Consider the following 27,722-nt stretch of genomic DNA (forward strand, 5'->3'; position numbering starts at 1 on the left):
AATATCAGCAACAGCAAGCTTAAATATTAACACACACACTACATTACATATACATATACACACACACACCATAATTATAATGTATTTATTTTAGGACCCACTCACATCTGAGAACTGCAAAATTGTTCACAGAAATGTCCGATTCTTGCCACGATTCGAAATTGCTTTAAAATTGTGGCAAAATACACAATGCGCTTTCGGGTGCCATTCATTTTTAATGGCACCCCAAATGTAGTTAGCAGACATGCATTTTGTCATTTGACAAAGACACTATCAACGTGCCAAAACGCGCATTGAAAAAAAAAAAAAAAAATGCACAATGCTTCATGCCCAAAAAAATTTCAATTTGGCTTCTTGGGCCTTTTTGATGTGCATTTTGGTACAGTTTTTGATGCACTTTTTGCTGCTTACATTTTGGTTTGTTTTTTTAAAACACATTTTTATGTGCATTTTGGTGCTTTTTTTTAACATGTATTTTGGCTCTTTTTTTTACCTAGGTTTTTGCGTACATCCTTGGAAACATATGCAAAATGCATGATATGCTTGCGGTGCCATTAATTGTTAATGGCACCCCAAAAGTGGCTAACAAAATGTGCTGTTTGCCAAAATACACATAAAAAGCTAATCAAAATGCACATTAACAAAGTGTCAAACTACATGCTAAAAAAAAGGCGCCAAAATGTGCGTTACAAACCATACCAAAATGCGTGTTAAAATAACCTGTGCCAAAATGTGCGCTAAACAGCCAAAATGTGTGTTTAAAAAAGCATCAGTTCTTATTACGTTCATGTAATTACACGGTCTGTTTAACTTTGGTTTCACTTTTAAAACTCACTCTGTAATAACACAGGTGTCTCAGGAGATCACAGGCATCCCTCCTCCTCCTCCTACACAGATCTCAGGCGTTCTCAGAGGAAAAACGTATCTTCTTCTGAGAACAAATGTTCTCCGCTTCATAAGCAGGGTGCCAGGAGAGAAGATATTTTTCGCTGAGAACTGAAATGGGATAAATTATCTCGGTTTGATAAATGTACACCTTAGGCAGAAAAGAAGTCCTTAACCATTTCACGCAAAATGACGTACCCATACGTCAGTACTTTGACGCTAAATACCGGGGGTTATGGCAGCAGCTAGCTACCATAACTTCAGTAATTTCAGGAACGCCATGCGTTTCTCTTTAGGATAAAAGTGGTCTCCACAGCAGATACGCCACAAGATCCCTTTTAAATCAGTGGTGGGAGAGGTGCCCACTCCCCTCCCGCCACGCTCTGGTGGTCTCCGCCACTTATCAGACCTGACGGTAGAAGTGCAGACGATCGCGTCCTCTCCTCTCAAACGTCACTTCCGCCTATAGCTCTGAAAAGGAGAATCGTTTTATTTTTTCCAAGTGACTTTTTTTTATTTTATTCATTTTTTTTTTTTTTTTTTACTTATTGCATTTTAGTGTATATATGAGATCTGAGGTCTTTTTGACCCCAGATCTCATATTTAAGAGGTCCTGTCATGCTTTTTTTCTATTTCAAGGGGTGTTTACATTTCTTGTAATAGGAATAAAAGTGACACCAAATAAAAAATTAAAAGTAAAATAAATAAGAAAAAATAAAATGTTTTTTAAAGCGCCCCGTACTGACGATCTCGTGCGCAGAAGCATTTGAAAACCGTGTTCAAACCACACATGTGAGGCATAGCCACAAACGTTAGAGCAAGAGCAATAATTCTAGCCCTAGACCTCCTCTAACTCAAAACTGGTAAAAAATGTCAACACGGCCTAAGCTCACGTGCAGAAGAGAACGCATATGTAAGTAGCATCCCCATATGAAAAAGGTGTTCAAACCACACAGGTGAGGTATCACCATGATCGTTGGAGCAAGAGCAAAAATTCTAGCCCTCTTCTTTGTAACTCAAAACATGCAATCTGTAGAATTTTTTAAACATCGCCTATGGAGATTTTTAAGGATAAAAGTTTGTCACCATTCCAAGAGGGGGTGCAATTTTGAAGCGTGACATGTTGGGTATCAATTTACTCGGCGTAACATTATCTTTCACAATATAAAATAAAAATTGGGCTAACTTTACTGTTGTCATATTTTTTAATTAAAAAAAAAAAGTGTTCTTTTCCAAAAAAAGTGCACGTGTAGGACAGCTGCGCAAATATGGTGCGACAGGAAGTATTGCAACGACCGTCATTTTATTCTCTATGGTGTTAGAAAAAATATATATGTTTGGGGGTTCTAAGTAATCTTCTAGCAAAAAAAAAAATTATTTTAACTTGTAAACAAGTGTAAAAAAGAGACTTGGTCCTTAAGTGGTTAATCACAAACCCTGGGGACTGCTTTTCTGACTACAGTGCCTTGAAAAAGTATTCATACCCCTTGAAATTTGTTACAACCAAAAACAAATGTATTTTATTGGAATTTTAGTAGAAGGTAAATGATAAATGGTTTTCAATATTTTTTACAAATAAATATCTAAAAAGTATGGTGTGCATTTGTATTCAGCCCCCTTTACTCTGATACCCCTAACTAAAATCTAGTGGAATCAATTTCCTACAGAACTTACCTAATTAGTAAATATAGTCCACCTGTGTGTGGTTTAATCTCAGTATAAATACAGCTATTCTGTAAAGCCCTCAGAGGTTTGTTAGGAGAACCTTAGTTTAAGCAGAGTTAGGTTATAAAAAAATCCCAAGGTTTGAACATCTCATTGTTCAATCCATCATCTGAAAATAAAGAGTATTACACAACTGCAAACCTACCAAGACATGGCCATCCACTTAAACTGACAGGCCGAGCAAATGGAGAGCATTCATCACAGAAGCAGCCATAGTAACCCTGGAGGAGCTGCAGAGATCCACAGCTCAAGTGGGAAAATCTGTCCACAGGACAACTATGAGTCGTGCACTCCACAGATCTGGCCTTTATGGATAAGTGGCAAAAAGAAAGCTGTTATTGAAAGAAAGCCATAAGAAGTCCGGTTTGCAAGAAGCCATGTGGGGGACAAAGCAAACACATGGAAGAAGGTGCTCTGGTCAGATAAGACCAAAATTTTACTTTTTGGCCTAAAAGCAAAACGTTATGTGTGGCAGAAAAGCCCCACCGTGAAACATGTTGGTGGGAATGCTTTTCTTCAGCAGGGACAGGGTATCTGGCCAGAGTTGATGGGAAGATGGATAGAGCCAAATACAGGGCAATCTTAGAAGAAAACCCATTAGGGTCTGCAAAAAACCTTGAGTGGAGGTTCACCTTCCAGCAGCACAACGACCTTGCACATATAGCCAGCACTACAATGGAATCAGATCAAAGCATATTCATGTGTTTTGGCCTTGACTGAGCCATTCTGACTTGAAAATTCTGTTCACAGACGATCTCCATCCAATCTGACAGAACTTGAGCTTTTTTGCAAAGAAGAATGGGCAAAAATGTCAAAAATCTGTAGATGTGCAAAGCTGGTAGAGACATTCCCAAAAAGACTTGCAGCTGTAATTGCAGTGAAAGGCGGTTCTACAAAGATCTATCTCTAAAAGGGGGGCTGAAAACAAATGCACGCCACACTTTTTTTTTTTTTAACCAAAGTGAAGTTTATTGAGCATAAAAGAAAAAACATGACATTACAATACTCAAACAAGAATTAGGCGCAACAGGCGCCTCACACCATGAAAAGGGATACACTCCATGTTCGAAGTGACAGGTAAAGAAACACAGCGTAAACAAAAATCATGAATACGGGTAATACATGTATACACATAGTAAAGTGCCCATACAGAGTTGGTAGAGAGGATTGTTGCCACCCCCCAATATACATCATCTACCCAGTGCAGCTAAGGGGAGTATCCAGCCACACATCCCATATTTTATGGAACTTGGCAGGGCACCCTCGGTTGGAATAAATAAGTCTTTTGTAGGGTATAGTCTGATTAACAGCTCTCTTCCACTGCTGGAGCGTCGGGGGGTCTGGTCTGAGCCACAGTCGGGCAATCTGCATCCTAGCCGCGAAAAGAGTCTCTTGTAAAAGTATCCTAAGGTATTTACGTTCGTCCTGAAGGGGGAGAAGGCCGAGGATACACTGGCGTGGGCAAAGTGTGAGGGGGGACCCCATATGGTCATGCAGGAATTGGATTATTTGAGCCCAATACCTCTGAATGGGGGGACAAGTCCAGATGAGGTGATAAAACGTACTGGCTGGGTCGCCGCAGCGGGGGCATGCAGGATCAAGTCCGGGTTTGTACTTAGCCAACCTTCCCGGGGTGACATAGGAGCGATGGAGTATATACAGGTGAGTCAGCCTATCCGACAGTCTGGGGGAGACCTCCGTCGACACCGACAGCATCTCACCCCAGTGCTCGTCTTCTATCGGTCCAATGTCAGCCTCCCATCTAGGTTTAAGACTATAAGCATGGGCCGTAGCCCGAGGAGTGAGGAGGTGTGCATAAATGGTGGAGGTAAGTTTATACGAATCACTGCCAAGAGCCAGGCTCGCCAGGGGGGTACGCACCAGAATCGGAGGCGCAGTACCAAACTGAGTTTGCAGTGCATGGCGGACCTGCAGGTAGCGGAAAAACAGATGGTTCGGGAGGCCAAACTCATCCTTGAGAGCCTGAAAAGTCTTAACACCGTGACTCGCATAAAATTGAGACAGGTATATGACCCCTTTACATATCCATATTTTGTAGTCCGGTATACCCAGCAACTCCGGGATATCGAGGTTGTCCCAGAGAGGTGTATGTGCATGCAAGGAGGGGGCCCCAGATCTGGACTGCACCACCCGCCACAATCGGCAGTGGTGCGCAATCATAGTGTGCTTATAAGACAGGTAGGGGACAGCTCTATGCCTGCAAAAGAGTATTTGGAAGGGATGCGCAATGACATCTGTAATCACGGCACACACCAGGAGGGAGTACCTTAGTTTGTCATACGTGTTCAAATAATAAAAGTGGGAAAGCTGGGAGGCCAAGTAGTACAGCTCCAGGTCGGGGAGGGCAGCGCCGCCAAGACGAACCGGGCACTTGAGGGTCTGCCAGGCCAACTTATGCCTGGAAGAGCCCCATACAAAGGAGTTGAGAATCGATTCCATATCACGGAACAGTCGCGACGGTATATGAAGTGGGGCATGCCAAAAAATGTAAAGGAGTTTAGGGAGTAGAATCATTTTAACGAGACCCAGGCGGCCCATGACCCCGAGGGGGAGCCTGGACCACACCTGGGTCTTCCGTTTCAAAAGGGGGTAAAGGGGCTCAAGGTTGAGGCCAACATAGTCCGCGGGGGAGCGAGAGCAGTGTACACCAAGGTATTTAATGCGGTCCGTACACTCGAGAGGTAATAAGGTCTGCGCCCTAGTGGGGGCTGTGATATCGATGGGGAGAATTTGGGACTTGGACCAATTTATGCGGAGGCCCGAAAAAGCACCAAAGCTGCGAACCACCTCCAAAACCGCCGCCAGGGAGGGGCCAGCGTCCTCCAAATATAGCAACATATCATCCGCATAGAGGCTGATGACCTCCGATAACTGACCCACGCGGAGGCCGCGGATACCCGGGTGCGCTCTGATGGCAATCGCCAGGGGCTCCACCGCCAATGCATACAACATGGGCGAAATGGGGCAGCCCTGTCGCGTGCCCCTCGCCAGGGAAAAAGGGCTGGAGATCTGGCCATTGACAAGAACTCGGGCAGTGGGGGCCTGGTAAAGAAGCTGTATCCAACGCACAAATTTAGGGCCAAAGCCAAAACTGTGCAAGCATTCCCACAAATACCCCCACTCCACCGAGTCGAACGCCTTAGCAGCATCCAAACTAACAACAACCCCGGAACCAATATTGTCATGAGAGGCCTGTAGGTTCGTCTTAGGTTAAAGGCAGTATTTTTCCTGGGCATGAAGCCTGTCTGATCCGTGTGTATGAGATGGAGTATTACCTTGTTGAGTCTGAGAGCAAGAATTTTGGCCAAAATTTTAACATCCAGCTGCAGGAGCGAGATGGGTCTGTATGATTCGGGGGAGAGGGGGTCCTTACCCGGCTTGGGAATAAGGACAAGCAGCGCTTCGTTCATGGAGCGAGGGAGTACGCCGGTATCAAATATGTGGGTGTATAGCAGATGGAGCTTGGGGATCAGGGCCTCCTGAAACTGGGTGTAAAACTCCCGAGGAAGGCCATCTGAGCCTGGGGCCTTAGAAGGTGGCAAGCAAGCTATCGCTTCTGCTATACACTTGTCTGTGATGGGAGCCTCCAGAATCTCCACCTGGGAGTCCGTGAGAACCGGGAAGTCAACCGTCTGCAGCAGGGCACGCAAGTCGTCCAAGGAGCCGTCAGCTTCAGAGGTATATAATTCGGCATAAAAGCGCCGAAACTCCTGAGCCACCTCCTGTGGATCCGACAGCGTGACTCCCGCCGCAGACAGGAGCTGCACCACAACCGGAGGGCTGTGGTCCAGATGTGCCATGTAGGCCAGCAGTTTCCCAGCCCTCTCTCCATATTCATAAACTCTTTGCTTGCTGAAAAAGACCTTCCTCTCCGCCCCAGCCAGGTGCAGCTGATCGGTGAGTCTAGACTGTAGTCTCAGTTTAGAGGAGTTGGAGGGAGTGGGATGCGCAAAAAACGCGCTCTCCAGCTCCCACAGCAACTCCTCGGCCTGCTGCAACGCCAGTCCCGAGGATTTCTTAAACTGATTAACACGAGTAGACATAAACATGCGGGCGTGCAATTTAAAAGCCTCCCAGACCAGCCCAAACGGTGCAGAGTCCATATTAGTCCGAAAATAATGAATCCACTCCCTCTGAACGGCCTCCAGATCAGGAAGGACCGTCAGCCAGAACGGGTTCAACCTCCACAGGCGGGATACCGAAGCGGAGGGTAGACGAAACCGGGCCCAGCAAGGTGAGTGATCGGACAAGACCCTAGTCCCAATCCCAGTATCCAAAAGGCATGGAAGCAGGGTAGGGGAACACAGGATCAGGTCTATCCTGGACATTGCATCATGCGCTGGCGTGAAGCAGGAGTACTCCCTACGGGTGGGATAACTATACCTCCACACGTCTGTCAAGGCAAACTCGGCAAGAAAATTGCCGAATCTAGTCCGACCCGAGGGAGAAGAGGGACCAGGGGAGCGGGTAAGTCTATCCAGGACAGGGGACACTACAGAATTAAAATCACCCAGCCATAGAGTCGGCAGAGAGGGATGTTGCAGCATAAAATCAATTCCCTGCTGGAGGGCCTCAAACTGAAAAGGTGGGGGAATGTAGAAGGCTAACAACAAAAATTCAAGACCCCCGATCGTGACATGCAGAAATAGAAAGCGACCCCGTCTATCGGATTGTAAATCATGTAGGCGGAATTGGACAGATTTGGCCACCAGGACAGCAACACCACTAGAATTGTTAGTATAGGGAGCATGATACATCCATCCCACCCACGGTTTTTTAAGGGATAACTGCAGCTGGCCCGTGATATGCGTCTCAGTCAGAACCATTACATCAGCCCGTAACTGTTTAAGGTGGGATAGCACCGCAACCCTCTTTGATCTCTCCCGCAGGCCACACACATTCCACGTGACTACCTTAAGGGTCGCCATAGCAAATGGAAGGCACAGTGCAGGATAATGAAACAAGTGGTACCCAGAATGCCCCAGCCACCCGCCCGTGGGAGCCCCCGCGAGGGGCGGCATACAGGGTGAGTACACCACCACCACCCATCACGGGGGCTATCCCCAGAATACAAACACATACCAGAGGTAGCACAGGCAATACATGAGATGCATGAACAGGTAGCAGAGTATCTGTCAGACATGGATTGGTAAATTCAAACAGAAAAAAAACATGGTGTGTTAGCAACAAACAAGAACTGAAAAAAACAAAGAATAACAGTACAGTGCCTACACTGGACCGGCAGGGCAAACCAAGTGCACAGTAACCCGCAAAACATAGGGGAACTGAGGCCGGCCAGGGAAACATTTCTTGAAATGACAGTGGGGAGTGCGCCCGGCCACCATGGGTAGCAGGAGAGGCGTACAGGAGCGTAGAGCATATGTGACCGGGCACCTTCCCAGCCGGGATTGGGGGCGAACAGAAGTCAACTGTGCAGTGCGGCCGGGTAGGAGGGTTCGGCATGGAAGGGTCTTCGCCAAACACGGTGTCCATGTCCCCGGCTGCAATAATGTTTGTGGGACGAGGGGACCCAGGGAAAGCAAAGTCAGGGCGACATGCAGCACATGCAAAGTACAAATAGAAGCACGCAGGTTCTGTAAAGTAGCAGGGGAGAGGGGGGGCCCACCGTGCCAGGGGAGGGTGACAAGGAATCAAAGGTACTCACGGCTAGTGGCATGGTTGACGGTTAACTGTTGCAGAGAAGGAACAACTGCAGGGCCACATAGATGTCACACAGAGACCAGCAGGGTCAGGCAGGGGCATCGTCCGGGCGCTGCTCCAGCCAGGAAAGAGCAGCCGAGGGATCTTCAAAAAAGTGTGCCTTGCCATCACGCACCACGCGGAGCCGAGCAGGGAACATCATAGCATACACTAAATGACGGATGCGGAGTTGGCGCTTGACTTCCGTGAACTGGGCCCTCTTCTTCTGAATCTCTGCGGAGAAGTCCGGGAACACCGCGATACGTTTGTCATCATAGGGGATATTACCCTTCTCCCTGGTGAGGCGCAGGACCGCGTCCCGATCGCGGTAATTGAGCATCTTTGCGATGAATGTTCGCGGTGGGGCACCTGGGGGCGGAGGTCTTGAGGCTAGGCGATGGGCGCGCTCAACAGCGAAGGTGGACGAGAAGGCCTCCCGGCCAAAGTTGGCAATTAGCAGGCGTTCAAGGAATGCGGGGGGGTCAGAGCCCTCCGCCTTCTCCGGCAACCCCACAAAGCGAAGGTTACAGCGTCGCATCCTGTTCTCGAGTTCGTCCTGTTTGCACAGGACAGCGGTGAGCTGGTGCTGCAGTCGTTCAGTGGAGATCTGAAGGGGAGGGATGTCATCCTCCAGCTGGCCCAGCCTGCGCTCCTTTCACCGACCCTCTCCCTCAATTTGTGCATATCCTGGCGGATGAGGGAGATGTCAACCTTCACCTCCTCTATCCTGGAGGTGAGGGAGGTTCGGCAAAGGGTTACGGCCTCAAGAATGCGCGCCGTGTCGCCTGAGGGAGGATTCTCGGCGGCCGGGCCCGGAGCGGCGCCATCTTCCTCCACGAGGTCCGGAGCATCCGCGCGAAACTTTCCCAACTTAGCAAGGGCTCCCTGGGATTTCTTTGGCGGCGACATGAACGCGGGTGGTTCTCCCGAGGGAGGCAGAGTAGTGTAGCGGGTAAAGGAGTCTCTCGGGTCCGCAAGGATGGTAGAAAGGATGATAGGCAGCCGGAGCTCACAGAAAGAGCGTCCTACACCATGCAGCAGCAGGCCACGCCCCGCACGCCACACTTTTCACATAATTATTTGTAAAAGAATTTTAAAACCATTTATCGTTTTCCTTCCACTACACCACTTTGTGTTGGTCTATCACATAAAATTCCAACAAAATACAATTATGTTTTTGGTTGTAACATGACAAAATGTGCAAGGGGTATGAATACTTTTTCAAGCCATTGTAAATCCTTGAGCTGCAGATATCTTATGCCTGTGGATACATACTGCGTGTCAGTATCTTGATGATGCGAGTGGATATTGTTTTTCTCGTGAAAATGGTTACATCGCTTGCACATGCCTGCTCCCTGTTTATGTTCTTATCTTTGGTACTAGCTATTTTCTCTGTGATCCAACATAAAGGCGCTGCAGGTTGTGCAATTCTGTTAAACCCTGATGGACCATACATACATCATATTGTATGGACACACACACACATACATTATATATATATATATATATATATATATATATATATATATATATATATATATATATATATACACACACACACACACACACACACACACACACACACACACACACACGGCTCAAAATTTCAATTCCTGAGCCACTAGCTAGGCCTTAAGAGTTACTCGCCACCAGTTGCCCCACCCAACCCCTACTCTTATGTCCGCCCCTAAACACACCCTAGTAAATTATCTCATGAATTTACACGCTAAAAGTTTTTATGCAGAATTAAGTTCCAAAAATAAATATTATTTTAACTATATTAACATAAAGCATATCAGTGCCCATCAGTGAAGCATACTAGTGCCACATACTAGTGACCGTTAGTGCAGCCTATCAGTGCCCACCAGTGCAGCGTATCATGCAGCCTCTTATTGCCCATAAGTGTAGCCTCATCATTGCCCAAAAGCTTCATCAGACATCTGTGCTCAGCAACGCACCAAGGAGGAATCATGAGGATTGGGCGGCCAGATGACACAGAGCGGGATCTCCCGCTGAGATGCGGCCTGTATATGAATAGCCACGCTGTCAAATGAGGTCCCGCCTCCTGGAATCTAATAGACAGCATACTTGTCCAATGCTGGTCTGGAGGCAGGACTTTGACATCGAAGAGCTATTCATATACAAGTCGCGTCTCAGCGGGAGATCTCCACTCTGTGTCCTCCAAATGCACGATTCTTCTGACCATTTCCTGGCTGATCGCTACTGCCAGAAGCGGTGCAGGCTTTTTTTTTTTTTTTTTTTACAGGGCATCAGAACGGCCCGGGGGGCAGGGAACCCACCTCTGGGCCAATCTGATAGCCACACTACTTCTGCCAGAAGCAATCAGCCAGGTCCGCCCCTGCTCCTCACTTGCCCTCCACTAAATTCCACTTGCAAAATGAATGGAATTTTTGAGGGCTGAGATATAGATATATATCTGTGCAATATACGAATAAAATATATATACCGTATATACTCGAGTATAGGCCGACCCGAATATAAGCCGAGGCCCCCAATTTACCCCCAAAAAAACTGGCAAACTTATTGACTCGTGTATAAGCCGAGGGTGAGACATGCCTGTCCATCCCTGTGTGTGTGTCCGTCCATCCCTGTGTGTCCGTCCATCCCTGTGTGTCCGTCCATCCCTGTGTGTCCGTCCATCCATCCCTGTGTGTGTGTGTGTCCATCCATCCATCCATCCCTGTGTGTGTGTGTCTCCATCCATCCATCCATCCATCCCTGTGTGTGTGTGTCTCCATCCATCCATCCCTGTGTGTGTGTCTCCATCCATCCATCCATCCATCCCTGTGTGTGTCTCCATCCGTGTGTGTGTGTGTGTGTGTGTGTGTGTGTGTGTGTGTGTCCAGCCTACCTTTGTCCCGAGCCTCCGTCCCGTGCCTTGCCTCCTTGCCTCCGTCCCGTGCCGTGCCTTGCCTCCTTGCATCCGTCCCGTGTCGTGCCTTGCCTTGCCCCCGTCCCGTCCCGTGCCGTGCCGTCCCGTGCCCTCTTCGTCGGCGGCCATTGTAAAGTTCAAAAGCTGCGCCGCCGCCTTCGCCTGTGATAGGCGGAACACTGAATTTCCCAGCAGCCTGTGTTCCGCCTATCACAGACGTCGTATCATCCTCGTCCGTAGTACGAGGATGATACGACGTCCGTGATAGGCGGAACACAGGCTGCTGGGAAATTCAGTGTTCCGCCTATCACAGGCGAAGGCGGAGCCGGAGGCGCGGCTTTTGAATAGAATGGCCGCTGTCTGTCTGCTCGACACGCTGATCGAGCGGGCAGACAGCGATGACTCGAGTATAAGCCGAGGGGGGCACTTTCAGCCTCAAAAAAGAGGCTGAAAATCTCGGCTTATACTCGAGTATATACGGTATATATATATTTTTTTAAATACAGTATAATTTCTCAGGAAAAGGGGACTTATTATATGGGCAGTTTTGCAAACCTGAGTTCTTTTGATTCTACAGATCAGTTCGGATTTAAAAAAATTTTTATAGGGCTGCTAACCCCTCACACCCAAAACTAGACAAAAAGGTTTTAGCTGTAGACACTTTAAAGCAATACTAAAAAACTCACTGCCTGTGTGTCCAGGAGCCTGTGGTGTTTTGGCAGAAAAAAAGCTTGGCGCATGCAAACACGTGTTGGTGCATCCTTAGGTGCGTTTAGCGCTTGGGCGTTAAAAAGCTCTAATGAGCAAGGCCATCTGATCCTTCCTGTATTGACCTGTATTGTAACCGTGCTGTTTGCCCCCATGTTGTAAAACGCTGTGCAAACTGTTAGCGCTATATAAATCCTGTATAATAATAATTCATTTCAATGGCCAGGATACATTTTTATTCTGACCAATGAAATAAATTAGCGCCCAAAGCAACTGACAAGTCTAAACATGCCACACACATTTACAAGCCTTAATCACTTACGGACTGCACGCCGTCATAATACCACAGCAATTTGAAGTGGAATATCATTGTCATGGCAGCAGCTAGTTGCCATAACCCCGGTATCCACTTCTTCAGCGGGCGGTACGCTTTCAGATAAAAGTGGTCTCATCGGTTGATTCACCACAAGATCACTTATTATCGGTGGTGGGAGAGGGTCCCCCCCTCCCCCCGTGCAATCAGATCCTGTCCCCTATGTGGTATGTGAGGGGAAGATGGTCCCCGCCCGGCTCCATATTATCAGGGTGGAAGCGACGTCAAAATGTCACTTCCGCCTATGGCTCTTAAAGGGACATTTTTTCAAACGAAATTTTGTTTTTAGTTTTTTATTGCATTTTAGTGTAAATATGAGATCTGAGGTCTTTTTGACCAAAGATCTAATTTTTAAGAGGTCCTGTCATGCTTTTTTTCCTATTACAACGGATGTTTACATCCCTTGTTATAGGAATAAAAGTGACCAAATTTTTTATTTTTTATAAAAAGAACAGTGTAAAAAGAAAAAAAAAGTAAATAAGAAAATAAGATAAAAAGTCAACGCATACGCGAGTAGCATCTGCATATGAAAACAGTGTTCAAACAACACGTGAGGTATCACCGCGATAGTTAGAGAGCAAAAATTCTAGCCCCCTAACTCAACATATGCAACCTGTAGAATTTTTAAAACGTCGGCTATGGAGATTTTTAAAGGATAAAAGTTTGTTGCCATTCCACGAGCGGACGCAATATTGAAGCGTGACATGTTGGGTATCAATTTACTTGGCGTAACATCATCTTTCACAATATAAAAAAAAATTGGGCTAACTTTACTGCCGTCTTATTTTTTAATTTAAAAAAGTGTATTTTTTCCAAAAAAAGTGCGCTTGTAGGACCGCTGCACAAATACGGTGTGACAAAGTATTGCAATGGCTGCCATATTATTCTCTAGAGCGTTAAAACCCCCAAACATTATATATATTTTTTTCTAAGTGATTTCTAGCAAAAAAAAAAAAAAAAAGATGATTTTAACTTAAACACGTTTGAAAAATAGGCCCGCTCCTTAAGTTAATAAACAAAAGTCTACAGGCACTGCTGCCAGGAAGAAAGACATCTAGTAGAGATGGCAAAAAACGCCCTGTGCATGAGGCCCAAAGGTGATTTTGTAACCAACTGAAAGTCAGTGCATGCCAGGGTATAAAGTCATCTTCTAACAGATCCTTCCTAGCAGATGCCATGGGTCTTCTAAGCCCTTTCATAATCCTTTTAAACCTCAGCAAAACACTACATGTGACTCTGCAATTATTTGTTGTTAAATCTAACAGTTCAGAAATATTTGACTTAATAGGCTGATAGGGGGAGTTGTGTGTACTGATTGCAATCGACAAAGGGGATAAAGTATGGGGTATCTCACCGAGCTCTCCCCAGCAGCAGAACACAGCATACTGCAGTCTGGCGAGATGGAACAGCAGTAAACCCACTGGATGTGTCCAGATAGCACCTGGATCAATTTACCTAAAAACACAGAATCAGACAATCAGACCTTACCAAAAACCAGCTTGAACATGTCTTAGCTCTACATATAGGAATCCTGTGGCTGCCCAGGTTCTGCCCAGACACCCAATGAAAGTGACTGAGTTTGGCTTCTCTGCTATTATTAGGATACATAAGTCAGTGAATGGTTGCTTCCATTGGGCCTAGTCATAGAGGTGTGTTTTTACAGGCCAAAAAATAAAAAATAAAAATAACGCTGCAAATTTTGCAAGTTCTTAGTCCACATACTGGGGTAAAATGTACAGCAGCTTTTGAGACCTGTAAAATTATAACTCCAGTCTTAGTATTACTATGCTGCACGAGTTAGTGAATGGTTGCATCTACATTGACCGTGTTGATGGAGCAATCTAGCGATTTTCTTTCCTGCAACCTGAGGGCTATGGCCGGCTTAAGTGTGACAGTAATTTTCTGGGACTGCTATACAAATCACTGTAGTGACAAAAACAGTGTGGTTTACAGTATACATTGTAATGTGCCTAATTAACTTTAGCAGTTGATGACACAGTTGAGTAAATGCCCATTCATTATTAAAATGCAATGCAAAGTATCTTGTTACGTGTATCTGTATATGTGCCATTTTAACTAGTTGCATTTCCAGTTCTACATGACAACTGGGTGTGTACTTTCCTGAAAGCATAGCTACGGATGCTGAACTATTTCAGAAATTCACACACCCCGGACTGCAAACAATGACTGTGACTTCAACCTGAACTTGTGAGCTCTGTATATAACCAGACAGAATGACAGCAATCTTTTTGCACACACTCCTATGTAAATGCTTTTACCAGGGAAAACGCTTGATTAAGCAACTATATAAATAAAAATACACTTCAGGTAATTATACTAGCATGAGTATATATAACTGGACATAAATGATGCTAATTAAATTGGTACTTCAAAGCTTTGCCACGGGTACACCCAGACCTGATCTCCAGCTTTTAGTGAAGTTTAAATCTGGACCAAGCTGGTCCAAACAAACCATTTACTACAGTCCTGCGTTTTAAAAAAAAATGTAGAGAACAGATGGCTGCAGATAAACAGATACAACTTATGTAGGGGGGATTTGTTTCATCTCTGTATAACCTGAGGCTAGTCACTTCACTAGGTATTATAGATATATATCTATATAGGTTCACAACCACTTTAATTTTCTTTCAATGGGAGCATCTGTGGTAATTACTGATCCACTGGCAAAGAAGAAATCTTTTTTGAAAGAATGACTAAAGCATGAGAAAAACCAAAAAACACTAACTAGTTTAAATTCTACATGGGATCTACCAGATTAACTAGTTTATTTAGAAAACATCTAGTTTTATTCTCGGTTTATTCTAGCAGATAAAAAGTTCTTGTAAATTTAAAAATCATACCATCTTTTTTTAAGTCCCAGATACGCAAAGTCTTATCTCGGGATGCAGTGACAAGGGTCAGGCTGCCGTTTGTAGTGAAGCTCAAGTCTCTTACCACATCTTGGTGCCCGGATAAATTGAAGAGCATACGACCTGTGAAAGTAATAGAGGTAATTAGTTCCTTTCCTTCCGACAGGAAAGACAAAGCACAAATCCTGACAAACACTGTTTATGAACAGTGCAACACAATCGTAAACGCTGCTACAATATAGAAAAATAATCACTGATGAGTAACAGAGTATGCAGAAAAAAAAGCAATTTAGTTCATGCAAGTTACCTGTATGCACTTCCCATATTTTGACGTGACCATCACAAAGTCCTGTTGCTAGAAGCTGCCAAGACCTAATAGATCCAGATGCTTGTTGCCTGGAACGTGGCCACAACTTCCATCCTGCTGGTGAAGAGGAGGAGCCAAATGCTAAGCTCCAGACAATCTGACCACAGTCCAAAATTTTCTCTTTCAGATTACATTTTCCTGTGACCTCTGCACTCTTGTAGCATTGACTTTTCGTCCTGTAGGATGGTGTTCGTCTGGCAAAATAAAAGTTCTCAGTAACTGAAAATGAAAAAATGGCACTGCTCCTATACAAGCATTTCGATCAGAAGGTGAAAACAAGATTTTTGTACTAAACATAAAATCTTTTTCTTGCAGACATGAAACATGAAAATTCTCAGCTTATACTGCCTCCTTCAGGAGTTTGGGACACTGGCAAACAAAATTAAGCCAGCCCCTGTGTAACCCCACCTTCATTGGTCATGCTTCTGTTTCGTGAGCCAGAAATATAAAAGTCAATAACACAAAAAGCGGGACCTGTCTAAGGAGTGGGCAACAGCCACTGAAAGATCCAAGAAATGTGGAGATCATGCTACAGAAGAGTATCTGAAGGAAACTGTGCCCAAATCAAGGCTACAATATCAATCTGGTGCTCCAGACCAGGAAAGATAATCACCGCTAAGAGGAAACTGCTAACTGAAAGAGCTATGGGTCTCAAATCAATAGAGTGGAGGACCAACTAACCATGCACTAAAAACATTGGTCGAAACAAATAACGTGGTCAACAAGAAATGTGGTGTAAGACACACTTTAGAACATTGGATAAATAAAAACAATATACCAAGGAGCTAAAACCTTACTGACCAGTAGTGACAGAGGTAGTCACAACAGTCCTGCTGCTATAGAAATCCACTTGGGGGTAGAAGTCAAAAAGTAACACACAACACAACACAAGGCCCTTGAGAGTATATATGGTGTACTAATAAACCTAGATGATGGTGCTGATGCATTTATAAATTACTTGGCTGCGCTGTTAGTGCCAATTATTGACTCATTCCAATGCCATACATAATGCTCAAATGCATGCCCAGGCAATAAACAAACACTCTTATGGTGGTACTGAATTAATCTGCCCAGATGCCAATCTCATATAAAATCCAATGGACACATTATTGATTCAATAAAGGGTTAAAAAATAAAGTCCATAGTGAGTAAATGTTATCCACATAAAAGCAGCAGTCATAAATGCTGCTTGCACTGGTTTACGCGGTGTGCAGTGGATGAAATGCATATCTAAACCAAGGTGGGACTCTTGTCTGGGGAGCACTTTCACAAATGACCTGACCAGCGGTTATAATGTGGTAAGATCTGTGTTCCCTGGACGATACAAGTGCAGGAAGCTGCAGCATCCGAGCTAGCGAGGACACTAGAGATGCTCTATCAGGCTGAAAGTGCATCACTGCTAACAGAAAGTCCTCAGGTGGTCATATTAGCCGAGTCCATAGTGCCAGTGAGCATACAGGGTCTCACATGTTTCGAGGTCTTGCCTCTTTGTCAAAACGACATAAAAAAGCGGCAGAGATAATTGAATCTGATGCAGGCCCTTTCCAAGGGCCACAGCAACGTGTCATTAGGGATTTATTGAATTTCCCCGAAAATATTTACTGGACCAAATCCCAGAGAAAAAACATCCCCCAAGAAAAAAAAAAAAAAACACCATACCAAAGAAAAAAAAAGTGATTACCTTTAGGAAAAGCCTAAACCTTAGATTCCCAACCCTTGATTTCAGGGAAAGGAAATCTGGAGAGATAGCATATCCATAGAAAAGACCAGTTTAGAAAAATGTTGTCAAGGGATAACCATTTCTATAGTAATAAGGTACCCCAAAGGCCTCCCAACTTTATCCTACCACCCTTAGGGAAAATCTGCAGCAGAGTTAGTATGTCCTGCCTGCTGACCATCCAGAAGGAGGACAGGACTTTTCATCGATGAACACCTTCTTTATTTGGAGAAAAGGAGATACACACACATATTGAGCCCTCACTCTTTAATGGGGGGGGGGGGGGGGGGGCATCAGGTGGAACATCCAGAAGGTAATATCTTGAATATGGGAAAAAGAGTGCGATCAAGAATGACACATTCAACACTGTGCAGCATAAGGAGTAGGTCACCCGGTCTGTTACATGTCGTGTTACAAAATATTTCTGAAAGGGGAGGTCTTGCAGTGCCCAGGTAATATCCAGTGGGGGTTAGGTCAGAAGACCAACAGGATAACGCTGACGACTCTGGAACTCTTTGTTCCAGAGAACCAGGCTCAAGGGGCAGGCAAGATGATATACAGTATCTAACAAATGTGAGTAGACCCCTCATGTTTCTGTAAATATTCTATTATATATCGAAATTACACTTTGTTAAAGAAGCTGAGGGTAAAAGGTGATGGACTGGCCAAGCATGCTTTCAGGCCCAAACCCTATTGAGCATCTGTGGGACATCCTCAAAAATGGAGGGTGGAGGAGCGCAAGGTCTCCAACATCCACTAGCTCTGCGATGTCATCATGGAGAAGTGGAAGAGGACTCAAGTGGCGACCTGTGAAGCTCGGGTGAACTCTGTGCCCAAGAGGGTTAAGGCAGTGCTGGAAAATAGTGGTGGCCACACAAAATAGACACTTTGAGCATTATTTGGACATTTTCACTTCGGGGTGTACTAACTTTTGTTGCCAGCGGTTTAGACATTAATCCCTGCGTGTTGAGATATTTTGAAGGGACAGCAAATGTACACTGTTATACAAGCTGTACACTCACTAATTTACATTGTAGCAAAGTGTAATTTCTTTAGTGTTGACACATGAAAATATATAAAAAATATTTACAAAAATGTGAGAGGCGTACTCACTTTTGTGAGATACTGTATCTGTTAGGAGAGAAAGTTTCCTGGATGGTGAGAAGAGACCTGTTCGGATACCAGTGAATAGTGTCTGATACTTCTTAGAAGAGACAAGCTTGGTGCCTTGGCCAGATTTAAAACTCCCTAGCTTAGTGAGGCCAAAAGGGGCTGAGAGACTACATGAGAAGGCCCTGAAAGAGCCTAAAGGAGAAAAGTCTGCAACACATATGAAAAGTCAAAAGGTGCACAGGGAGTGACCTTTCCAAGCAAAGACATGGGTCGAACAGCTCAGCTTAAAGGCGCCCCGAGATTACTAGTACTAAATAGTTGGCAAATTGTATCTAGACAAAGTTTGCATAAGATAGGTATTGCACGAACTGTAGGAATCCAGGAAACTGTGCTCTTCAGGAGAGGTCTTCTGAGTGTTCCACAATTGGGAGGCCAGGAAAAAGCACTAGGGTGGGCATAAGGGCCAGTGCTATGAACAGGGTCTATAACTGTTAGAGGACACAGAATAATCAGGTCCTTGTTGGGGAAGGGAGCCAAAAGAGACTGATCCCTGTGGATTTTGCAGGTCAATGGGTCCTCAGAAGAGGAATAGGTTTGAGGAGAGGTTAGGGAACAGGACTTGACTGTTGGGAGAAGAGTGAATTTGAGTGGCATACAGTCCTTAGGGATACAATCTCTAAGGATAGTTGCCTATCAAAGTAGGAAGTAGAGGTCCCAGGGTGCAAGGAATCTAAATAGGACTGGGAAGATGCAATGGGATGCAGCAATACCAGATGGGTGAGGAAGTGCAGCTGAAGAAGGCGCCAGACTTGAGGGACTAGAGTGAAGACTAAAGAGCATCCAAGCTACTAGGCGGTCAACTACCAAGGGGCCCAGCAGGATAAAGAAACAGTCCCTCACTTGCTAAAGTAAATGTGAACTTCATGCAGAAGACTGAGCAGAGGTAATTGGAGGGTCTCAGGCTTTGACAATGTAATAAGATAGTGACAAGGTTTAAATCCAAAGTTGCCACCAACAGAGGACAGAGAGTCACTTTAGTGGTTTCGGACTTAGTCCCAAGTAGGGAGTCTGTCAGTGAAATCCTGATGGTGGTGAGAACATCAACCCAATCGACTGTATGTTTGTTCTGGTGAACCACTGGAGCATCTACAGTGGGCAGAGACCACTCAACACAAAATTTCCCTAACGCTAAATTCCATTTCAAATAGAAAATGTGCCATGACAATGTCAGGTGGAGGCCCTGTAGAGAATTAGATTAAGTACTGGTAAGACCTTCAAAGCAGTATGAGCACTAAAGGACACTAGGCATAGAACCGCAGGCCAATTTTCTAAATGCAGGGTAGTATGTACTGTATCAAACAGGTAAGAAAACAAATCCTTGTAAATCTGAGTCAACAGCTGCTCCAGGAGTAGACTGCAAGAACTCAGAATTATAGATGGTAATGGGTGCCTCAGGCTCACTAGAGATGAAAGCCCAGAAAAGTTAGATCCTGCTGGGGATGGCACCAGAGCGCACGTAGAACTGTCTGAGCAGGTTGCTTCAATAATCGTGCGCAAAACTACCAAAAGTCAGAAGTGGACATAAAGGGACCTTGTGGATACAGAGGAAGTCTTGGCCGCCTCAAAACAGAGCTGAAGATGACTTCAGTAAGCATGACCCTATAGTAATAGGGATTTCAAGGTCTGGATCACGGACACCCGTTCCATGTTGGTATACCAAGAAATTGCCCCTATAAGCAGTGGAGTAGTGTGGACTAAGGTCACCTGTTGCAGTCAGTTGTTGTTTGTGTGTCTTCAAAAAGGCATGTTGTGGGAAATCAAATAAGAAGTACCCAACCTATAATCTTCTCCAGAAAATCTGGAACAAAATCAGATACCTACAGGGAGTAACAGGATATACGGCATTTAGCCCGATATGGTCCAACGGGACTTACTCTGAAATAGCACAGCTACAGCATGAGGCCTTATGGAAGAGATATGGGGTGATATACATTCGAGATATTTTTCAAAACGGCTTTCTACTGCCTTTTGAGGCTCTGAAGGACAGACATGGCTTGCTGTCCAATATGCGGTTCCATTATATGCAACTGAAACATGGCATGAAGGCACAGAGCAGTGCTTCCTAGTGGTCTCCTTCACCAACACCATTATTTAACCTAGTCCTGAGATCTACCAACACTAAAGGTTTCATTTCTTAATGTTATAATATGCTCCTGCAGAGCCTTCTGAATAAACATCCCTTGAGAATGATGGGCAAGTGGGAGAGAGATCTGGGACAGAAATATGGAGACCAGTGGGAGGAGATTTTACAGGCAGTACCCACAAACTTGCTGAATATATCGCAGAGGCTAAACACAACTGTATCTCATCTTGAGGCTGTATTATAGTCCGCATAGATTACACAAAATGGGTCTCACACCCACCCCGATGTGCACTAAATGCAAAAGAAATCATGGTGATCTGATCCATCTACCGTGGAGTTGCCCAAAGCTCCACTCCTATTGGAGTGTAGTGGTGGATACCATAAACAGGGTATTTCAGATCTCTATTTCCACCAACCCAAAACACTGTTTATTAAATGTACTGGAGGTCTTTGAATGGGAGGAGAGTGTCAGAACAGCAGTTACCAGGACCCTACTGTTAGCACGTAAGATGATAATGCTCCACTGGATATCAGAGGACCCTCCCATAGTTAAAGAATCGTTTTCTGCAGGTGAGCACATGATCAGAATGGAGAAAATGGTATATCAACACAGGGGGTGCACCCAAAAGTTTGAGAAACTTTGGGGCCCATGGCTGGATGTACCTGGACTGGTCCTGGTGGATCTGGTGATGGGTAGATTTCTAGGTCTGAATGCTGGTTAATTACACTTGTACAGATTATTGGTCAGACTGAAAAAGGGGAAGGGACACAGGGAGGCACAGGAGGGGTAAGGAGTAGAGGGCAGGAAAATAATGTGATGGGCCTCACCTATTATGGAATTACAGCCAATTTGTAATGAGAATTTGCAATATACGCAATGTAACTGTGTATTGTTGAAACCAGGTTGTGTCTGTTTATGTTAAACTTTATAAACTTTTCTTTGGATAAAAAAAGAAAAGGCATGTTGCACAACATAGTGGAAAGCAACTGACCTAAAATTAGGATAAAGCCTTGCATACTCGCAAACTTATATAGCTGGTGCCGATAACAGTCAGATGGCAGGAGATGTCCAAGTAAGTCACTGTAGATGAGCAGTGGAACAAGACTGGATGATCCATGCAGTGCTTCAGAAGCAGTCATACAGTGCATCCGGAAAGTATTCACAGCACTTCACTTTTTCCACATTTGTTATGTTACAGCCTTATTCCAAAATGCATTAAATTCATCATTTTCCACAACATTTTACAAACAATACCCCATAATGACAACGTGAAAAATGTTTCTTTAAAATCTTTGCAAATTTATTAAAAATAAAAAATAAGTCCTACGTACATAAATATTCACAGTCTTTGCCATTCAAAATTGAGCTCAGGCGCATCCTGTTTCCACTGATCATCCTTACCATAGTCCACCTATGGTAAATTCAGTTGATTGGACATGATTTGGAAAGGCACACTCCTGTCTATATAAAGTCCCACAGTTAACAGTGCATGTCAGAGCACAAACCAAGCCATGAAGTCCAAGGAATTGTCTGTAGGCCTCCGAGACAGGATTATATAGATTACAGGATTATATAGAGGCACAGATCTGGGAAAGGGTACAGAAATATGTCTGCAGCATTGAACCTCCCAATGAGCACAGTGGCCTCCATCATCCGTAAATGAAAGATAGATAGAACCACCAGGACAGGCCAGTTGGGTGGCCCGCTTCCTAGAGTGGGCCGCCTGACCAAACTAAGCAATCGGAGAAGGGCCTTTTGTTAGGGAGGTAACCAAGAACCTGATGGTCACTTTGACAGAGCTACAGCATTTCTCTGTGAAGAGAGGAGAACCTTCAAGAAGAACAACCATCTTTGCAGCACTCCGGCAATCAGGACTGTATGGTGGAAGCCACTCCTCTGTAAAAAGGCACATGACAGACCAGCTGGAGTTTGCGAAAAAGGCACCTGAAGGACTCTCAGACCATGAGAAACAAAATGCTCTGGTCTGATAAAACAAAGATGTAACTCTTTGGCCTGAATGGCAAGCATTGTGTCTGGAGGAAACCATCACCTGGCCAATATCACCCCTACAGTGAAGCATGGTGGTGGCAGCATCAAGCTGCAGGGATGTTTTTCAGCGGCAGGAACTGGGAGACTAGTCAGGATTTAGGGAAAGATGAATGCAGTGTTCAGAGACATCCTTGATAAAATCCTGCTCCAGAGCACTCTGGACCACAGACTGGGGCGAAAGTTCATCTTACAACAGGACGACGACGCTAAGCACACAGCCAAGATAACAAAAGAGTGGTCATGGGACAACTCTGTGAATGTCCTTACGTGGCCCAGCCAGAGCTCAGACTTGAACCCGATTTAACATCTCTGGAGAGATCTGAAAATGTCTGTGCACCAACGCTCCCCATACAACCTGATGGAGCTTCAGAGGTCCTTCAAAGAAGTATAGGAGAAACTACCCAAAAATATGTGCCAAGCTTGTAGCATCATACTCAAAAAGACTGGAGGCTGTGCTTCAACAAAGTAGACTGTGAATACTTATGTACATGTGATTTTTTTTTTTTATGCATTTGCAAAGATTTCAAACTAATTTCTGTCACGTTGTCATTATGGGGTATTTATTGTTTGAGGAAAATAATGAATTTAATCAATTTTGGAATAAGACTGTAACGTAAAAAAAAGTGAGCACTGTGAATAGTTTCCGGATGCACTGTGGTAGTGGAACAGTGCTTCCTCTAAGCTGAATGGCAGGACAAAGAGAGCAGAGCAACACTAACTTCCTAGGACTTTCGAATTATGATGGTTTGTTATGGGGTTACATGGGGGCTTGCTTAAGTTTTTTTGTTTTGTTTACGGGTGTAACATCCTCCTGTACGCAGCAGTAAAACCTATTTAGGAATTCCTCGGTCCCTTAATGGACAAGAAAAACGTTTTTGAAAAGTCTGTGTGTATATATGCTAGTGTACTTTCATTTTGATACTAGCATTAAAAAATAAATAAACTCTTACATTGGTTCCTCTTCCAGTGGCCAGGGGATGAGTTTAATGATGCCATGTCCTTGAGACCATGCAAACCAGAAGCCATCAGGAGAGAAGGCAACACTCCACGTCTCACAGCTGGACTTCCAATCATACAGCTGCTCTCTACCAGGACGTAGCTCTGCCAGTAGGACAGGGACATCTGGGAAGACAAAAAAAAAAATGCAAAATTCTGCATATAAAGAAGCAATTAAAATAAGAATTGGGCTACAATCTGATAAATTGGACCCTATGAACCCAACAGGTTTCACAAGTGTCTTGTCACTAAATCTTCTTGACAGCGCTCCTTGGTAGTAAAGTGTTGGATTTTTAAGCCACATTCACCCTTACGGATTGGCCCAACAGTGCTTACATGCGAGAACCTCAGCATGGGTCTTGGGGATACCCTGTGGGAGGCAGCACCAATGAAAGAAAATGGGGGTGCTGACTCCCACGGGTAACCAATCACCTGCGACTGATCAGCCCTGGATGCAGACAGTCTATGCAGGTCACTTGCAGGTGATTGCTGCACAGCGGTCAGCAGGGCCCTTACTGCGGTTCTCCCATGTAAACGATGTTAGGCCAATTCGCTAGTGTTAATGTGGCCTTAGTGGCATTCTGTACAGAAAAATTACTTCCTGTAATGACAATCCCTTTCTGTTATGTCAATCATGAAAAGAGAGCCCTTGGTGCTTTCTTGGTTATGCTGTATGTGTCTAAAGCTATTACATACTCTGCAGCAATATCTAAATAGTTGACATTTTAGAATCACCTTCAATTACTAAAAATGTACCAAAAAACAATATATTTAATGTTTTTTTTTAATGTAAGTGTTTAAGAGAAGAAAATAAACAATACTTTAACAGACTGAAATGAAGCTTTTTCTTATCTCATGAATTCACTGACTTGGAGATCCCCATCTGTGGTATATAGCCCTAATATATAGTAAGATATATATTCTTTTATTTATTCTTGTTTTGTTTTTTGATAGCTGTTGATTTTTCACAATTCATGGCATGAATGGCCTAACATTGAAATTTTAGGCAGGTTTTGAACTCATAGGCTTTTCGAGATTTTTATTGAACCATTAGACTGTAAATTCTTAGTAGAGGTGAGCATGTCATCTACAAATATTTATTCTACAGCTATACAATACATAAATGATGAAATCATATTAATATGATTAATGATATATATTTCACCATCACCTCTCATGGTGATGTACAAAGTGACATCACAAGCAAGGGTGAGTAAGGCAGCCCATAGAGGAGTCATTGGCCGAAAAAAAAAAGGAGGACTCGTTTCAAGCATCCACACACTTCTATATCCTGCAGTAGAGCTGCACTATTCTAGATAAAATGAGAATCACAGTCTTTTTTGCTTAGAATAAAGATCACGATTCTCAGCGTAATATATCTTTCATATTATACAAAAAAAAAAAAATTGGGCTAACTTTACTGTTTCGTTTTTTTTTTTTTAAATTCATCGATGTGCATTTTTTCCCCAAAAAATTGCATTTGAAAGGCAATATATATATATAGTTTAGGGGTTCTAAGTAATTTTCTAGCAAAAAATAAAATACTGATTTTAACTTGTAAGCAACAAGTGTCAGAAAAAGGCTTAGACTTTAGTCTAGTCTTAGGCTCTGTTCACACCTAGGCATTTTTGGCCCTTTTTCTGCTGTAAGCTTCAGCTCTAAAAACACCCAACAAGACAAACCCCATTCATTCATTTCCTTTATTTTTTATTTTTTGAAAGCTGTGAGCAGGAGAACTGCTCTGCACTTGTTACATGAATGGAAATGCTGGATTAAGATCGTGGGGGGTGGGGATGTTGAATCGAGATTGCAATATTTTTAACGATTAATCATGCAGCTCTATCCTCCAGTAGAATGACTATTAGTATGCACATTTCATTTTTCACCTCTCAAACAGATTTGACACACTGTTTAATGTTTAACCACTTCAGCCCTGGAAGATTTGGCTGTTGAATGACCAGGCCATTTTTTGCTATTCGGCACTGCGTCGCTTTAGCTGTACCCAAACAAAATTGACATCCTTTTTTCCCCACAAATAGAGCTTTCTTTTGGTGGTATTTGATCGCCTCTGCAGTTTTTATTTTTTGTGCTAAATAAAAATAAATAAATAAAACAACAATATTTTGTACTTTTTGCTATAATAAATATCCCCAAAAGCTAAATTTTTTTTCTCAGTATCAGCCGATAAATATTCTTCTACTACTTTTTTTTTAACCAAACATATTTCAATAAGTGTATATTGATTGGTTTGCGCAACAGTGTGCGCAACATGCATTGATTACTGTAAAACTGTCACTGGCAGGGAAAGAGTTAACACTAGGGGGTGATCATGGGGTTCCCTGCTACGGAAGTGACAGATCGTGGTTCCTAGCTAATATAAACACACGCTCTGTCACGCCTCTCAGAACAGGGATTTGTGTGTAATGCCACGTACACATGACAGGACTTAACTCCGGCAGACTTTCGACGGAGTTCTGACGGAGTTCTGACGGAGTTCTGACAGAGTTCTGACAGAGTTCTGACAGAGTTCTGACAGAGTTCTGACAGAGTTCTGACAGAGTTCTGACAGAGTTCTGACAGAGTTCTGACAGAGTTCTGACAGAGTTCTGACAGAGTTCTGACAGAGTTCTGACAGAGTTCTGACAGAGTTCTGACAGAGTTCTGACAGAGTTCTGACAGAGTTCTGACAGAGTTCTGACAGAGTTCTGACAGAGTTCTGACAGAGTTCTGACAGAGTTCTGACAGAGTTCTGACAGAGTTCTGACAGAGTTCTGACAGAGTTCTGACAGAGTTCTGACAGAGTTCTGACAGAGTTCTGACAGAGTTCTGACAGAGTTCTGACAGAGTTCTGACAGAGTTCTGACAGAGTTCTGACAGAGTTCTGACAGAGTTCTGACAGAGTTCTGACAGAGTTCTGACGGACTTTCCGAATGAACGGACTTGGCCACACACAATCACACCAAAGTCCGACGGATTCGAACGTGATGACGTATGACTGGACTAGAATAAGGAAGTTCATAGCCAGTAGCCAATAGCTGCCCTAGCGTCGGTTTTAGTCCGTCAGACTAGCACACACACACGAGCAGATTTCTGGGTCCGGCAGAGTTCTGGCAGAAAAATTTGAAGCATGTTCCATTTCTAAAGTCTGTCAGACTTTTGTGATTCAAAAGTCCGTTGCAGCCCACACACGATCGAATAGTCTGCCGGAATCATTCCGTCAGACTTTTGATGTTGAAAAGTCCGGTCATGTGTACGGGGCATTACACACACTTCCCTGTTCTGCCTCTGGTGCTTGCGATCACTCGTGGCCGGTGGTCACCATTGGCCACGAGCATCGGCACCCCCACTGTGTAGCCGGCACGCGTGCGTGCCTGCTATTCCTATCCAGCGAGCCAACGCATAGCTACGATGGTTTGCGGGACTGTGCCGACCTGCCTCAGTAAAATGACGGTGGCTGGTCAGCAAGCAGTTAAGCTGGCTATACACAAGTAGATTTTTGAACAAACGTTTGCATATTCCTACAAAAATTGTTTTTGCATTTGATGACTGAACAAACATCAAAAAGACTTTCAAATTTAATTTGCTTACAACATTCAATTTTGAAACAAAACGTAATTTCCTGAAGGAAAACCACATTCACCATTAGAAATTTGTTTGATCGAGAAACATTTTCCATTCTGTTCCTTTGAATTTTCTTATCACTATATCTTTGAAGATGAACATTGTTTTGACCCCACTAATAATTAGAATATCAAAAGGAATGTTCTGAAAATAAAACTTTTTGCACAAAATTCAACTAGTTCATAGCCAGCGTAAATTGTTTGTTACCCCAACATTTCATATTCCTGATATGAGCCTGCTGTACCACGTACTTGTATGAGAAAGTATCCTGCTCTCTTTGTATTGCTTTATAGGTGTGAAATCACCTGCCAGTCCCTCTGCTTTCTGATTAAAAACTGACCATACTAAGCACACAATGGTCAGTTCTCTAGCCATGCTGGGATTGCAGTGTGCTCTCCTCCAATGATCAATTTGTCCTGACGCTGAAGTAGCACAATTTCAAAGCTGTACCAGAGTGAACCAGGGCTTATAGACAGGAAGGGAGAGGAAAAACTCCCCAATGGGCATAAAGACAGCAATAAAAGCAACATTCAAATAGAC

General features: G+C 44.0%; 1 protein-coding gene across 1 annotated transcript in view; it reads right to left on the reverse strand.

The window, feature by feature from the left end:
• WSB2 (WD repeat and SOCS box containing 2) overlaps positions 1–27,722 on the reverse strand; it is a 70,091-nt gene that overhangs the window by 15,763 nt on the left and 26,606 nt on the right. Inside the window, exons 3-6 of the mRNA XM_077462061.1 lie at positions 23,516–23,687; positions 15,483–15,736; positions 15,167–15,298; positions 13,660–13,760 (exon numbers count right to left, since the gene is read on the reverse strand). Coding sequence (XP_077318187.1) covers positions 13,660–13,760; positions 15,167–15,298; positions 15,483–15,736; positions 23,516–23,687 — 659 coding nt within the window. The remainder of the gene's footprint in view (positions 1–13,659; positions 13,761–15,166; positions 15,299–15,482; positions 15,737–23,515; positions 23,688–27,722) is intronic.

Source organism: Lithobates pipiens, unplaced genomic scaffold, assembly GCF_037356315.1.
Source record: "Lithobates pipiens isolate NorthernLeopardFrog02 unplaced genomic scaffold, aLitPip1_a1.2 Scaffold_3, whole genome shotgun sequence".
In the NCBI taxonomy this organism is placed as follows: domain Eukaryota; kingdom Metazoa; phylum Chordata; class Amphibia; order Anura; family Ranidae; genus Lithobates; species Lithobates pipiens.